We start from the raw sequence: 15569 nt of genomic DNA on the forward strand, positions 1-15569 counted from the left end.
CAGCCTCCCTGGAGTAACCATCCATTCAGGCGTTCTTACCTCGGGCACTCTGAAGCAAATGGGGAGGTCCCTTTCACAACAGGGGCAAACTGCATCTAATTAATTTGGCTTTTACCTTGGATGTCAGAGTAGGAGAGTGCAAACAGGCAATTATGCTGCAGCTGGTGCCCAGGAACTTTTAATCTCCTGTAGACTTTTCCAGGTGTCAGAGCTCATAGAAACTTGCCTACAATCTGCTAACCTCACATTTGAGTAATAAATATTAGTTTGAGACTGAGGGATATTACTATAAATGGGAAGAAGCATTTTTTTTAATAAGTAGAAGCACAAATGATACTCTAATGTAAAGCTTTTGCTATCAAATTGTATTTAAAATTTGCCTATAACAGTTTTCCTTTGAAGACAAACTGTAGATCTTAGCCTGCGAGCTATGTGAAGTCTGGCTGGCTTTCATGGAAATGATGTATTTTGGAGATGTCAGTCCTTCTGTTGGCTGATGCCAGCCATAATGTTTAGACGCTTCAGCGAAGGGAGCGTCTTGCAAATAGATGAGGAAATTGCAAAAGCTTTATTTTCTTGGAAACGAGGTGGAAAAGAAACATATTAAAGTAGGAAACCCATCTATCGATGAAACTGACCAACCAGTAAGAAAGGTTGAAGAATTCTGTGGGATTTCACAAGCAGAAGTGTTAGTCCAGTTACTTACCAGCTGAACATATTTTGAAATGCAGACTAAGTTTTTGCTCCTTGAAGTACTGTTCATTTCAGTTCTCAAGTCATTCTCTCTCTTCCATTTTAGACAAACACGAAACCAAATTAAAAGGTGTAATATATTTTCAAGCTATCGAAGAAGTCTATTATGATCATCTAAAGAATGCATATAAGGTAAACTTTTTTATTGTTTTAACTGAGTATCATATAGCAGTACCCAAAATATGGTAACTGATGTAAAGTCAAAGGGAGAGCTGACATTATTAGGGGGGGAAAAAAAAAAAAAAAAGGAAAAAAAAGAAAAAACCACCCTCGAGTGGAGGAAAAGAAAGATGAAGCCAGATCAGTGACTAGCACTGTTTTCGTTTGGTTTGGTTTTTTACACTAATGAAAGCGGCGATAATCATTCTATGATAAGAGTGTCTACCTGCCAAGTAGGATTTGCTGCGAGGAATTCCTTAGCCCAGCGGCGAGACCACTGAAAGCAGCGGCTTTGGTAAATCAAGGGATGGCTGTATGCATCTGTCACAGGGAGGGAGTTAACTGGTGCTCGCAGCTTATGGCACCCCCTGCCTCTCATCTGTAATTTAAATGAGCTGTAAACAAGCTGAACATATCCTTGGCAGGTGGATTTGTGAAAGCCAAGGTGGTTTTGACCAGTGGACAGAGTGGTGGAGTTAGTTATTTGGGCATGAAACAACCGTTTGGAGCCCTGTACTACTGTGTAAGTCCAGTGAAAATATGTCATAAAAAGCGTTCACGCTGGATGCAAACACTTTAAACACATCTCTGCTTCCACTACTGCAATTTAGGATGCAGTGCTACAGCATTTTGCATCTTATCTTTCTCCGTAAGTAATTTCATTTCTGGTGCCAATAAATGGCTTTGCTTTCATTCTTTTGTTACCTTTCTTTCTGTTTTATTTTAGAGTCCCAACCCGTTGCTCACTTTCAGTGTTAAGACACATGACCGGATATACTACATGGTTGCTCCTTCGCCAGAAGCCATGAGGATATGGATGGACGTTATTGTTACAGGCGCAGAAGGCTACACCCACTTCATGTTATAATAAGAGAGGGCAATAGGGCATACTGCAATAACGTAACATATGAAGTTAGCCATATGTAGTGAAATCTGAAAAGCCAGTCCATACTCTGAAATATCCTCCTTATGATGTGCACCTGAAACCTCAGAATGAGATGGTTTTACAAATGCATTGAAAAGGGGGGCTTATTACTTATTTTAGTTGATCTTTATAGGAATGAAAGAGCTAAAGCTGTTGAGAGAATCCTAGTGCTCCAGGTAATTTAAATTACGGCATCTTGAGTCAATGATAATTTTCTACGAATTCTCTTATGCGGAGAATGTCTTCATAAACTCACACTAAACAGTTTACAAATGTGTCCGTTCTCATCAGTATGCAAAAATTCTAGTAATGGAACAAAAAGGTATAATAAGCATATATTTTAATATGCAGCATTTGACATTTATAGATGATTAGGTGAGTTTTTAAAACTTTTAGTCAAGTATTTTATAAAAATATAAACAAAACAGCAACCCTAAGGTACACACGGTTCTTGCCTTAGTAGTGAAGTATTACAACAGAGCCAAAGAGTTATACAAGTCCCTTATCATAATGTTTTCAAATTGTTAGTCGTACCTAACTTTCTGTAAGGGTACAGTGCCAAAACTCTTCATGACTTTTAATGTAGTTAAATTGTTACGATATTCTGTGTGTTCAAACACCAAGCGACACCAACGGTATGTTTAAAGTCTGCATCTATGGAGCTCAACAAAAAAAAGAGAAGGATAGTTTCATAAAGATGCATTTTTTCACAAGGATATGAAACAGAAACACATATATTAACTTCCTCATAAGGAGAGGTTTTTTTAATCTTTCCTGTTGAATAGAAGGAGCTGATTCTAGACCCTAGAGTAATTTTCTTTTATGTCGTAAGGTCCCAGCACAGTTCTAAATTTACTCTTTGCCAAGTGAACGCTCTATTGAAACCTCTCAAACGCTGGTCCCTTTGAAGCCAGCATCAAAATCTCTACCCATCTAAATTCTTTGGCATCAAGTTTTCAGTCCCAGAGAGTTGTTTTTTTTTTAAAAAGCATATCTGCACAGAATAGTGCTGTCAAATAGAATAAAAAGAGAGAGGCAAGTTCTAAGAGTTTACGCTAAGCAGCGTATGAATAAAAAACCCTGAAAATTTTACGTAGCAGAGACTGAGATTCCTAAAACAACAAAAGTACTGAGGGTGCAGTGGTCTCCCATCTTAAAATCACTTTCAAGGCCTTGAGTAATATTGCAAAAACATAACTTATTTAATTGAACTGAACTTCAAGAAAGTCTCATATAATATGACTTAAAAGAGGTTCTACTTCAGTAATCAAAACTTATGTGCTATGTGGTTTGTGTAATAAAAGAAAGCACATTAGCCTTTTTTTTTTTTCCTTTTGATGGAACAAATAAAAAACTGAAAGCAGAATAGAAGTATGCTGGCAGAATATTTTTGTTATACTTCTAAAACCCTGTATCTGTAATGAACGGGTTGAATTTTTTGTGGTATACACAGGTGATATGGTTGCTCTAGCACGACAAACATCAGTTTCGACTTGAATCATGAATGAAGGGACCGGCAAGATAATTGTTATCATCTGTGCAGATCATAGCTTGTAATCTAATGACTTAAAACACTATAAGAAATAATTTGCTTTGGTTTATATAATTATTATTTTTCCCTGATGTATCTTGATTTTACTCCTAAGTATGGTTATAAAGGTTTTCTAATAATGATTTTTGTATCCTGCATGATGCAATGAAGGCATTTCAATAAACGTTTTTAAAAATATGCTTGTTTTAAATATTCACTTGCTGCTTCATCTTGAGATATTTCAGCTTGTCTTTTAAATAGTATATACAGTTGTGCAAGCAATTTTGTATTTCTTAGAAATGCTTAATCTAACCATTCCATGTGTTTCCCTGTAAAAGAACTATGGAAAATAATCTTTTCAGATGGCAGTGATATTAAGAGTGTAGTCTGTTTACTGCATGTACATAATATTAATACCTTTCTCATTTTTTATGACCCTGTTTGAAAAATTTATCACCAGCCTTGGATATAGACAATGTTTGTTTAACTGCAAAACAGAAGTTGCTGAAGTGCAAGGCTTTCCTAGTTTTCCTAATATTTCCTTAGACATGACTTGAACTGCAGGAAGCATTATCTCATTGTAGAAGCCCATGCAGTTTTATGACTTTTTCACTAAGTTTGCTGTCATCATCACTAAGCGCAGTGGGTTTTGTAGTGGCGGACATCAAGATGTCTTGATGTCCCCCATGCAAAGCGTGGTGGTAAGCACCATCTTTTATGGTCAGTCTGCAAGCCCTCTGAGCTTACCCCCATGGGAGTCAAGTACCCACTTACCCTGAAGGACCTCGGGCAATTGCAGACCAGGTAGGCTGTGTCTTAAAAACCACTGCTGCTGCATCCCTTGACATACAGCTGCTGACAGGGGCTGGGGTGGTGGTTGCTTGGGAAAATACCTTTGCAAGCACTGACCTCTCTTAGCGTTGTTTTCTTCTTTTCTGTGTGGCCTTTATTATAAAAGGCACAATGCATAAAGACCTGAGGAATGGCCAAGCCCTTACACTGCTGCAGAAGTGGCCAAGGGAGGGACAATGGGTTCTGAAATGCCATTTCTGGCCATCTGTAGGGGACAGGTAATTGTATGAGCCAGCAGTGTGCCCAGGTGGCGAAGAAGGCCAAAAGCATCCTGGCTTGTATCGGGAGCAGTGTGGTGAGTAGGACTAGGGATGTGATTGTACCCCTGTACTCAGCACTGGTGAGGCCCCACCTTGAGTACTGTGTCCAGTTTTGGGCCCCTCACTAGAAAAGAGACATTGAGGTGGTGGAGTAGGTCCAGAGAAGGGCAACACAGCTGGTGAGGGTCTGGAGAACAAATCTTGTGAGGAGCGGCTGAGGGAGCTTGGATTGTTTAGCCTGGAGAAAAGGAGGCTGAGGGGAGACCTTATCACTCTACGACTACCTGAAAGGAGTTTGTAGAGAGGTGGGCATCAGTCTCTTCTCCCGAGTCACAGGTGATAGGACAAGAGGAAATGGCCTCAAGTTGCACCAGGGGAGGTTCAGAGTGGATATTAGGAAAAACTTTTACACTGAGAGGGTTATTACGCATTGCAATGGGCTGCCTAGGGAAGTGGCTGAGTCACTATCATTGGCGGTATTTAAAAGATGGGTTGACATAGTGCTTGGAGATATGATTTAGTGATGTTTTTTTCAGTGTTAGGTTGATGGTTGGACTAGATGATCTCAAAGGTCCCTTCCAAGCAAGACAATTCCATTATTTTATGATTCTATGTGTGTTACATTATACATGCATTACAAAATGTGTCCTTTGTAACCGTTTATCCCCATGTGCCTACAGGTTACCTGAAGCAGGGCAGTTTCCAGACGGGGTCTCACCAGCCTTGTCAGGTACAGAGACCTTCACGGAGGTTCTCATCTCCAGAATAAAGTTTCTTCTAGGGAAATCATAGAATGGTATGGGTTGGAAGTGACCTTAAAGATCATCTAGTTCCAACCCCCCCTGCCACATGCTGGGACACACTCCACTAAAGCAGGTTGCTCAAAGCCCCGTCCAGCCTGGTCTTAATACTTCCAGGGATGGGGCATCCACAACTTCCCTGGGCAACCTGCTCCAGTGCCTCACCACCCTTATTAGGAAGAAATTTTTCACTGTATCTAATCTAAATCTACCCTCTTTCAGTTTAAAAGCGTTACTTCTTGTCCTATGATAGATTCCCTCCCCATCTTTCCTGTAGCCCCCTTTAAGTAACCTGAAGGCCGCTATGAAGTCTCCCCGGAGCCTTCTCTTCTCCAGGCTGAACAACCCCAACTCTCTCAGCCTGTCCGAATAGAAGAGGTGCTCATTAAGTGTATTTATCGACAAAGCTTTGATTCCGACTTCACAGACAAGCACAGGCCATTAATTACGCTGACCAGACCCAGCCTCTTCCTCCCTTACGCCCCTTTCCCGCCGCCACGGCCACCGGCGCATGCGCGCTCCCAGCCCCGCCCGCCTGCGCCGTTTCACGCGCACCCGCGCTTGCGCTTGGCCCTGGCGCTGCCGGTGGCGCCTGCGCAGTGCGGCGCCCGCCCCGCCGCCCGCCCTGAGGGGCAGTGTGGGGCGCGCGGCGGCAGCAGCAGCCGCCATGGCGGTGGCGTCGCTGCGGGGGCTGGTGCGAGGCGGCGGCGGCCGGCGTTGTGCCTCGGCCGTGGTGATGTTGCTGTCGCCGCTGAGGGCGGCCCTGGGGCTCCCGGGTAAGGGAAGGGCCCCGGGGCACCACTGCTGACACAGGCTGGCGCCACTCCCCCCCCCGCCAGCCTGAGAGCTTGCGGGAGAAGGGGGTGTCAGAGGGGAGAGGATACGTGTCCGCGGCGGGTCTATGTGCCGCGTGTGACGGCCGTGGGAAGGGGTATCTGCTCTCTGCAGAGCGCAGGGCGGGCGGCAGGAGGCGGCACCTCCTCCTTCAGCGCCCTGTCTCGGTCGGGAGCGGCCAAGGCCCCTGGAGGGGAAAGGGGATGTTAAGCTCTCCGAGGGACGGGGTTTCTGACAGGCTTTTCTCCCCTGCCGAGCCTGCGGCGGGTGTTTCGGTGTCTGTGGGCAGGAGAGAGCAGGTACAGCACAGACCTGTGCGTGTCTCAAGAGCAGCTGCTTTCTCACGCGTGTTTAGTTCGCTGTAACTCCTCCTGCTGCCGCTGCTTCCTGAGGAGCTGGAAATCGGAGGAACTGGGCCGGTTCACTTGCTTGGATGTGAAACGTGCCTACGTCAGGCTTCACCGGGCACCTGAAAAGCTCACTTTTGAGGGAGATGATCCCCAGCCCAAACACATAGTGCCCCTTCTTGCTCTTCTGGACTCTGTCTGGCTTGTTATTCATTGCCTTAAATTTGACAGGCAACTGTTCTTCTTGATGAGGTAATGAACCTCATCTGAGGCTGCTTGATGTAGAAGTGAGTAACATTTGCCACTGAGGGTGCACATTTTGAATCTGCATGAAACCTGAATACAGTGGGGTTTTTCTTGATGGTTTTTCTGTGTGTTTGAAATAATTGAGTGTTTGCTGGTTATTGAGTGTGCCATTAGGTGCTTTGAGACTGGGCTAAGCAGCAGTTCCTGCTGGTGGGACTGGTGGCCTTCTTACTCCTGTAACATAGGCAATTGCATGAAATGAGGTGTGGACAACGTTGAGTCCAGAGCTGTGTTAATTTGCTGTTGCTGTGGACAGTGAGTAGATGGCAATGCTGGAAGGTTCCCGAGGTTGTTCAGAGGATTTCTTTGGCTTTGACATGTAGTGCTCTTCTCAATCACAGTTTCTGTTGGTCGTAACACAATTAAAATTGCATAGTGATTCTGATATGAAGAGAATTCCATAGCATCAGGCAAAGGGTCCCTGTGGTTCTTCCTGTAGCTAGCTCCTGCTGACTGTAACTTGCTTTACTAACTACTACGTTGCACCCTTCAGCAGTGCTTCCCTGCTTTTACGAAGGTCTTTCACTGAAATCAGGAGAAATTACTGTGTACCTACTCAGTTATCAATGTTTTGTCCGTCTAAAGGGAAGTCTGAGACCATGACTCTGGTGAGCCTTGCTTTTGGATTGCCTATGGTGGTTTCATTAGAGTTTTGCATTATTGAGATTAGCATTGCTGCTGGTGCACTTAAAGTGTCAAAACAGTTTGAGGGCACCTCCAGAGTGCTCCAGGTTGCAAAAACAGTGACTTCAGAGATGGTTATCGGGGCTTAAGGGGGAGAAAAATGCTCTTAATTTTTTTTTCTATGAAGTTTAGTACTTCTTGGTGTTACTCCTCTCTTACTGGCAGATGAAGAAGTGACTGACTTACTGATAGAGACACACACAAACCAAAAGCCATTATGTGGATGTATCTGAGTAAATAAAACTTTACTGTGGCATTTATTCCCCTTTTTATCCTATTCATGCATTGATTATTATAGAACTGTCCCATTGTTTCAGGAAAGATTTAATAGTTTTACTCTACAGTTCAAATGGTATAATTTCTGTTAGACTGTAGGACAAAGTGCTGAATACTGGCTGCATCCTGCATCTGTTATGCATCCACATTTCCTCATGCACGTGCAAGCTTAAGAACAAACAAAACCCCAAACCCCTTGAATGTAATCTCTCTGCTGGTGAGAAAATGTAGAACGCTGCAGAACATTTAAGTGGCGTAATGCTGTCACGGCCTGGTTTTGCAGTATTTATCCAGTTATTATACCACTATGAAGCCCTGATGTATTGTTTGGGGCTGCATAGTTTTCGTAACCTTCTATTGATTTACAGTATCGAAGAACCAATCTTCTTCTAATCTAAGAATGAAGAGTATCAAAGTCTTACAAGTCTTGACTGAGGTTTCAGTTTAACAAATTATCTTGCTTAGTGGGATAATAGAACGGATTAAGTGTCCATAACACCTCTCTACAAATCACTTGCCCTCACCCACAGTAGAGGTACAATTAACTGCTAAAGTTACATACTGTAGCAGCTGTTGAGATTCAGCATAATTATTAATCAGATAGCATTTCCTTTGTTAATCTTTTTTCCTTGTTTGAAACAACTCCATTTTTTAAATGGTTATTAATGTGAATAGCAGAGTCCAACCTAGTGTTTGCTTTCCAAATGTGTCTGGTTTGTTATCTTGAACTAAAATAATCTTAGGTTTACGCTGACAGGAAAACTTGTCTCTCGTGTAATATGTTGCAGATCGCTTTGACAGAAGTTGCACTAAATGATCTTTAATTTTTTTAAATATTTATGTTTGCAAAGTGTTATTTCATTCTGTTTAAACGGAACAGTCTGAGTACTGGACCAATGTAACATTCCCAGCAAGAACACACCAAACCGTGTAATGGGATGTTTGTCCCTCTTGGAGATGCATAAGAAAATCGTAGCTCTAAAATGGTCAATTCCGTTTCTTCTTATGGGATGTGTTTAATGTACTGCTCTGTATTTACAGAAAATGTAGCTTTATTTTGTTTTTTACCTTCTGTGCTTCACATCTCAGAAAAAGACTGATGTTAAGATGGCATAGTGAGACTTCTTTCCCTCGTGTTCCTGGCAATAATCTTTAACTTAAGCAGAAGTAGCAGTTGATGATACGATGAAACAGGCTAGATGTCAGTTATTTCATTTGGCTTTAAACAACACTAATGTTTTATGTTTGTCATATTGAAAAAGTTAGTCACAAGATTCTTTCCCAGTTCCCACTTTTGAACTTCCCCAGTGTACATCTCCTTCATAGATCTTGTGGATCTGTGGTTTTGATGCACATGCAGTTTTTGTCCTTCAGTTTTAATTTTAATCAAAAATTTATCATCTCATGTACTTGTGAACTTACCATTGACAGAGTACTTCAGTCCCAAAATTATATATTTTGAAATTCAGTCTGGAAAAAACCAAAAAGTTAAACTACACAGATGAAAAATTTTACTGTTTCATGTGAAATGAGTAAGTATATTCATGATAGTGTTAAGCATGAGGAGAAATGAAGCATAGGAAATCTTAGCTTTTGTCTTCAATCAAACACTTGGCTAATTGCTGAGTGAACTCCTTACATGGTTGGCATTTAATGATTTGAGAATGAATCACAATCAGCTTTCCCTTTCGGGTTGATCAGTACTAGTTAGTCATTAAAGAACATAGGAAATAATTTTTTTTCTTTTCTTTTCTCTTGAGCCAAAGTATCTTATTTTCACAAAATATGCCCATAGTTCCTGAATTCTAGTTTTATAAAATACTAGTATTTCTGCCGAGGTTGTCATGATGATTGTACTAAACAGCTCTTTTTATTAGTTTGCAGGCTGAAATCTTCAGTCAGCTTTCTTACTCGACCAGATCGACCAAATCTTGCTTATCATAAACTAAAAGGCAGGAATCCAGGGGTTATTTTCCTTCCAGGCTTTAATTCAAATATGAATGGTCAGAAGGCAACTGCCCTTGAAGATTTCTGCAACTCTCTAGGTCATGCCTTCGTCAGGTACATTCCAAGCATTGTTGTTGAGAATATGAAACTAGTATCATGGGTTGGGGAAAGGGTAAACTTTGGTGTTTGGATTGGAATGCCTGCTGTGCTGTTCACAGGCTAAGTGTCTTCCATTTCAAACGTAGTGTTTCTATCTGTAGCGAGACTGAGGTGAATCAGGAGAATGTATTCTGAAAGTAATTCAGAAAGTTCTCTGATAAATTGCTGTAGTCTAGCCAGTGCTATGTGTTACATTAAGGCTATAGGCACAAAAATGTAAAAGAAGAGACCTGGAGTTTGAATTTTTTAAGTTACCACTATAACCATGCTTATTAACTGCCAAATCTTATTAAGTTAGTGTCTTCTGTGGTTTTAGAAGAATATGCGTATCCTTGGTGATACTCTCTTTTGACAGACTAGGTTGAATGCTGAGTTTCATAAGTCTTCGAATTTGGGTATAGTGTTTGAAAGAGAGTTTGTACATTTTAAAAATAGTTTTAAAATTAAACTATTTGAGGTTTTTTTGTCTATAAGGGAAATTCTTTGAGAAATATCTGGGTAAATTTGGATATTGTTATATCAAATGATAAGAGCATGCTGCATCATTTAGTTGCATATCTTCTGTTTAAACCTCTTTTCATCTGATTTCTGGTGCTAGTGATATGCAGCACCAAGTAAGAAAATAATCACTGCAGTATCTTGTCCTGTTTATTTTGATTAAACGGTACTGTTTAACGTTGCTGTAGACAGTACTCTGATTTTCATTTTGATATTTACTTTTTCAGATTTGATTATACAGGATGTGGAAGCTCAGGTGGTAAATTTGAGGAATGTACAATTGGAAAGTGGAGAAAAGATGTTCTGTCTATACTGGATGAACTTACAGATGGACCACAGGTTATATTTTATTTTTAAACATAGAATGCTTTTTGTCTTCGAGGTAGAACATTAATCAAAAATATGCCATAATAGCTCTGGTCAACAGTAGCTTCTGTTTAACAACTGACACCTGCTCACTTGCAAGCTGAATCATTTGGGGGGACTTACTTGTAAAACCTCCTTTGCAAGCAGGTAGATCACAAAATCATGGAAACAAGGTTTGGCAGGACCTCCTGGAGATTGTTTATTAGAGCCTCCTGCTCAGAGCAGGGCCGTCATCCTAGGGAGTCTGAGAAAGCCTCATGGTGGAGTTTCCACCCGACAGGGGACAGGAAACTGTTCCAGTGCAGTACAGCCCTCATCATCAAAAAGTGTGTCACTGTCCCAGATATGCAGGAATGTTACAAGTTAAGATACTCTATATGATAAAATAGCTTTAAAAACCCCCAGGAGAAGCAGCATTTGACTTCTCCAGTTACTTTAGAAATGACTGTGAGAAACCTGAAATCTGCGATCTGGGAATACCTAGCATTGTGTTTAAAACAATTTTGTATTATGAATTGGTTTTGACTTCTTTCACTGCACTGAGCCTTTACCATGTGCATTTATTTTAAGAAGGAGACATGAAGTATGTATGTGATACTGAATTGTTTTAACTCTCATTTCGTTTACAGTGTTTCAGTCTCAGACAGCAATAACCAGCCATGCCAAACAAAAAGAATAATAAAATGCCAGATCCTGTGGTGCTTACTCAGGCAAAATTTCCACCGGAGGTGACAGCAGTTCTGCCTGGGTAAGGACAGCAGGATTATGCCCAAGGTTTAAGTAGTTAAACAAACTGAAAATTGGTATTTTTTTTTTTTTTTTTTTAAGAAGAAAAAAATATTAGCAGCTTCCTGTAAAAATAATCTCTCATTTTCTGTTTTTCAGATTCTCGTGGGTTCCAGCATGGGTGGATGGCTGATGCTTCACGCTGCGATAGCACGCCCGGATAAAGTAGCTGCTCTAGTTGGAGTAGCTGTAGCAGCAGACCATCTGGTAACAACTTTTAAGAAGCTTCCCATTGAGGTAAATGTTTATGGTTGGCCTTTGTGCAATCTAAAAATCTATCAAGCATTTAAGAAATTCTGTTCTTCAAACTGTACTTTTCCTGCAAGTCTTTTGCTAAGTTTTCTGTGTGGTGGAGGTAAGCTGAAAATTTACATTTTACAGACAAAAGTCTGCAAAATGCTGTGCGTCTAGTATGCAGTTAGTGTGAGCACGACCTAGAATGTGTTTGTATTACTGTGTCATATAGGACATAAAGTCAGATCCCTGCTGTTCAGCAGGCCACTAGATTTCAGTGTTGGATATCTTATATTTGCATTCAAATTGGATCCTTGTGCTTCCAGGGATGGAGAAGTAGCTGCTAAAGTAATTGAGATGACATCGGATGAGTTGAGTCCAACGCAGGTTGTGTGTGTAGAAAGGGAATTCTTCAGATTAGCGTGTTTGTAAAGACAAAGATTTAGGTGCTGGGAAATCTCTTTCTGAGTTGCTTCCTTGGTGGTGACAATGTCCAGTCTTCAGGAAAGTAAACCAGGTGTTACAATGTGACAAATATATATGACAATAAATAACTGATACTTGAGAATAATTAAAATATTTTCCTGATCTTTTTTCTTTTCCTAAGGCATTTCATAGTGTCAGTATTACCACTTAAGACTAAGGTAAGATTCTGGAAATGCAGTATTTAGACACAGCTGTTGTGGCAAAGGCTGAAAAGATTGGTCGTTGGAAAATTCATTTTTCCTAGGATTCTCCTTGTTTGAGGTTCGGTGAACTGATTGAAACCAAAGAGACTTTGGTCCGTGGTTGCTATACATCTTTTTCTTTCTGATAGATTCTGACTAAGAAACTTGATTTCATTGGTGATTCCTAACTAGATTAATTTGCAGGAGAGATGTGCGGAGTAGCTTTTGTGACATGGTAGGGACTTTGTCTTCTCAGATGCTGGAAGGTGAACAGGAATATGCCTTCTCTGCTAATAAAAATTAACAAAGTGAAATTTTATACCTGTGGAAGTTGTACTGCATTTAGAACAGAAATAAGTTGAGGCACTCTAAAGAACGTGTAACATCTATATCTTGTCTATTCTGTGCTCTCATTTTTTATAGGCACAAAAAGAAATAGAAGAAAAAGGTGAATGGAAGTTTCCAACAAAGTATAATGAGGAAGGATATTACTCCGTGACATATGATTTTATCAGAGAAGCAGAAAATCACTGTGTGCTAAATAGTCCTATTCCTATAACATGTCCCATACGACTTATTCATGGCATGAAGGATAGTGATATCCCTTGGCAGATCTCTATGCAAGTCGCTGATCGTGTTTTGAGCGAAGATGTGGATGTTATCCTCCGCAAAACTGGCCAACATCGGATGAGTGAGAAGGAGGATACAAAACTTCTTGTGAATACCGTTGATGATTTAATTGACAAGTTGGCAACAGTAGTATAAGCTGCAGATTAGCTAAGTGCATGAACTCTATACCTGACTCTTTTCCATGAGTAGCTGAAACCCTGTTCTTAACAAGATGATGCCAGGCCTGTGACTATCACAGTAGGAACTGAGCTTTTCTGCTGTTCCCTTACCTCTGTTTCATAAATACAGGTATTTTATTAATGCTGCATTTGCACAGAGAGTCCAAAATGCAGAGGAGCACTGCTGTTGGGTTTGGAACCTCTCCTTCACCACTTAAACCTTTTTTTGCAAGCTTCCTACACTTTTGTACTGAAAAATGTTGGTTCATTTTTGTTACTATTGGCATGTACAGTAAAACCTTAATTTCACACATCTTTGACACCTTTTTCACTATTTCCCTTTTGCTGTAACATTCTTGTATCTTATATCTGAAACCATCTGTGCGAACCAAAATACAACTTGAGTGTATACTGAAGTTGTTACTAGAAATAGTGAATAACATGAAGCATAATAAACATATTTCGGATAAATTGTATTGGTCTCAAGTACTGTTAAAATTGAAAAGTGGAAGGCACACCCTGATGGTGTGCCTGGGGTACTACAGAAGGAAGAAGTTTACTTCTAGGAACGCAGGGCCTCAAAGTGCAGATAGAGGTCATTTATCAATGCTTATCAGTAGGGCTTGTGTCCTCCAGGCTGTCTTTTTGTAATAGTTGATTTGTGGGTCTACTATTAAGGGAACAATATATAATCTTTGTGTAAACTAAAACTGCATCAATACAGTGACTCTTTTATAGTAGCTTCTTTAAAGTGGGGAGTACAGCACCACAGGGCATCGCTGCCTCTTTTCTGTGACTTGAGAACTGTAGATTACTAGGAACAGTGTCTTCCGAAGATAGGAATTTGAGGTGCACGAGTGCAAGCCTGAAAATTTGTAAATGAAACTTGGTAGTTGGATAATTCTTGTAACATAAATTCATAGAATTTGATAGTAAATGGATTTAATTGCAAGTACGACTATTACCTGTTTTTTGTCCAAAAATATGGTGCCATTCATACACTTGAAAGAGGGAGGAACTTAGGTGAGAGGCTGGAATTAGTTCAGGCTGGCCTAATTATGAAACATCAGTCAAAAGTATATAGTAGTTTCTGGCTTTATTATTTTAAATAGTAAATAGAATCACTATTGCTGCCTTAAAAGAATAAAGCTCCTGGGGTAACATATTTCTACAGAGTTTGTCATTTTTCAGTGTTAGCGTTGTGAGTAGAAGTATGTTGTTAGTAGAAGTACGTTGTATAGAGCTTTGCTGAGATAGTGTTTTTTAATTGAGAAAGAACACAACTAAAAAAACCAAAACCAACAACAAAACAAAAACCTGAATTTCAGATGAGTTCCTGTGAAGTACAGTTTTATTTAGGTTTCAATACTGCAAAAAATAAGTAAAAAAAAAATTTGAATTCTAGTATAAGAGTAAAACAGATGGCTCTAGTTTAGGTGCAAACTTTAATTCAAGTGTACCAATTCCCTAACTCAGTTAATCTAGCTCAGGACGCTTGTTTGAGGAATTGCAGTATTCTGTGAAATCTTGTTTCCAAGTATCTCTGTTTCTGGAGTAGACTTTTTTCTATCTGTATGAATATTCACTGAATTTCACTGAATTTTTAGAGTTGGAAGGGACCATAGAGATCATCTAGTCCAACTCCCCTGCTGAAGCATGATTGCCCAGAGCATGTCAGAGCATGTTACCCAGGACTGCATCCAGGCGGGTCTTGAAAATCTCCAAAGAAGGGGACTCCACAACCTCCCTGGGCAGCCTGTTCCAGGGCTCTGGCACCTTCACTGTGAGGAAGTTTTTTCTCATATTTGAGTGGAACCTCCTGTGTTCCAGCTTGTGCCCGTTGCCCCTCGTATATACAATTCACTTACAATACAATTCAATATACAATTCAATATACAATTAACTTCTTTTTTTAAGCTATAAAATCTCTTGAATGTGTTTTTTTACTTTTGAGAAAAATTAGTTCAGATAATTTATGCAAATTGCTCAGCCACTTCCATTCCTGAAGATTAAGCTGCGTTTCAGCTCTTAGTTTACCTGTGACAGTTAATCCACTTCTGTAACATCTCTTAGACTGCTTTGTCTCTTAGTGGAAGAAAAAGTTGAAAAAAGTGGACTGCAGTAATTCTAAAGTAGTTAATTTTAATTAAGGCCCAAAGTCACCAGCTGTGATAGATGTACTTTTTTGTTCACACTTATTAAAGTTATTTCAGTAACTGAAAAGTTTTGAGCTTTTTTTTTTTTTTTTTAATTGGGAGCTATACCTATAAATATTCAATTTGACTGTAACAGTTCGGTCAGGGAGAAGTCTTTATATGTCTGCATAAACTGTAGCTGTGGATTTCTCTTGAAAAGAATTGCATTGTATTCATTCAAAGCTTCACCTTAGCCTTTAC

General features: G+C 40.2%; 2 protein-coding genes across 4 annotated transcripts in view; both read left to right on the forward strand.

Annotated features, from left to right (window-relative positions):
- PHLDB2 (pleckstrin homology like domain family B member 2) overlaps nt 1–3559 on the forward strand; it is a 68289-nt gene extending 64730 nt beyond the window's left edge. For all 3 annotated transcript variants that reach the window (XM_074159407.1, XM_074159416.1, XM_074159425.1), the window contains 2 exons: nt 800–885; nt 1640–3559. In XM_074159407.1, coding sequence (XP_074015508.1) covers nt 800–885; nt 1640–1780 — 227 coding nt within the window. In that variant the 3' untranslated portion in view covers nt 1781–3559. The remainder of the gene's footprint in view (nt 1–799; nt 886–1639) is intronic.
- Nucleotides 3560–5880: 2321 nt separating this feature from the next.
- Nucleotides 5881–14337, forward strand: ABHD10 (abhydrolase domain containing 10, depalmitoylase). The gene is made up of 5 exons (XM_074153317.1): nt 5881–6056; nt 9605–9788; nt 10559–10670; nt 11583–11720; nt 12809–14337. Exons 1-5 carry the CDS (start codon nt 5948–5950, stop codon nt 13148–13150), a joined length of 885 nt encoding a protein of 294 aa, XP_074009418.1. The 5' UTR covers nt 5881–5947; the 3' UTR covers nt 13151–14337.
- The last annotated feature ends 1232 nt before the right edge of the window (nt 14338–15569 follow it).

Source organism: Numenius arquata, chromosome 1, assembly GCF_964106895.1.
Source record: "Numenius arquata chromosome 1, bNumArq3.hap1.1, whole genome shotgun sequence".
Taxonomy (NCBI): domain Eukaryota; kingdom Metazoa; phylum Chordata; class Aves; order Charadriiformes; family Scolopacidae; genus Numenius; species Numenius arquata.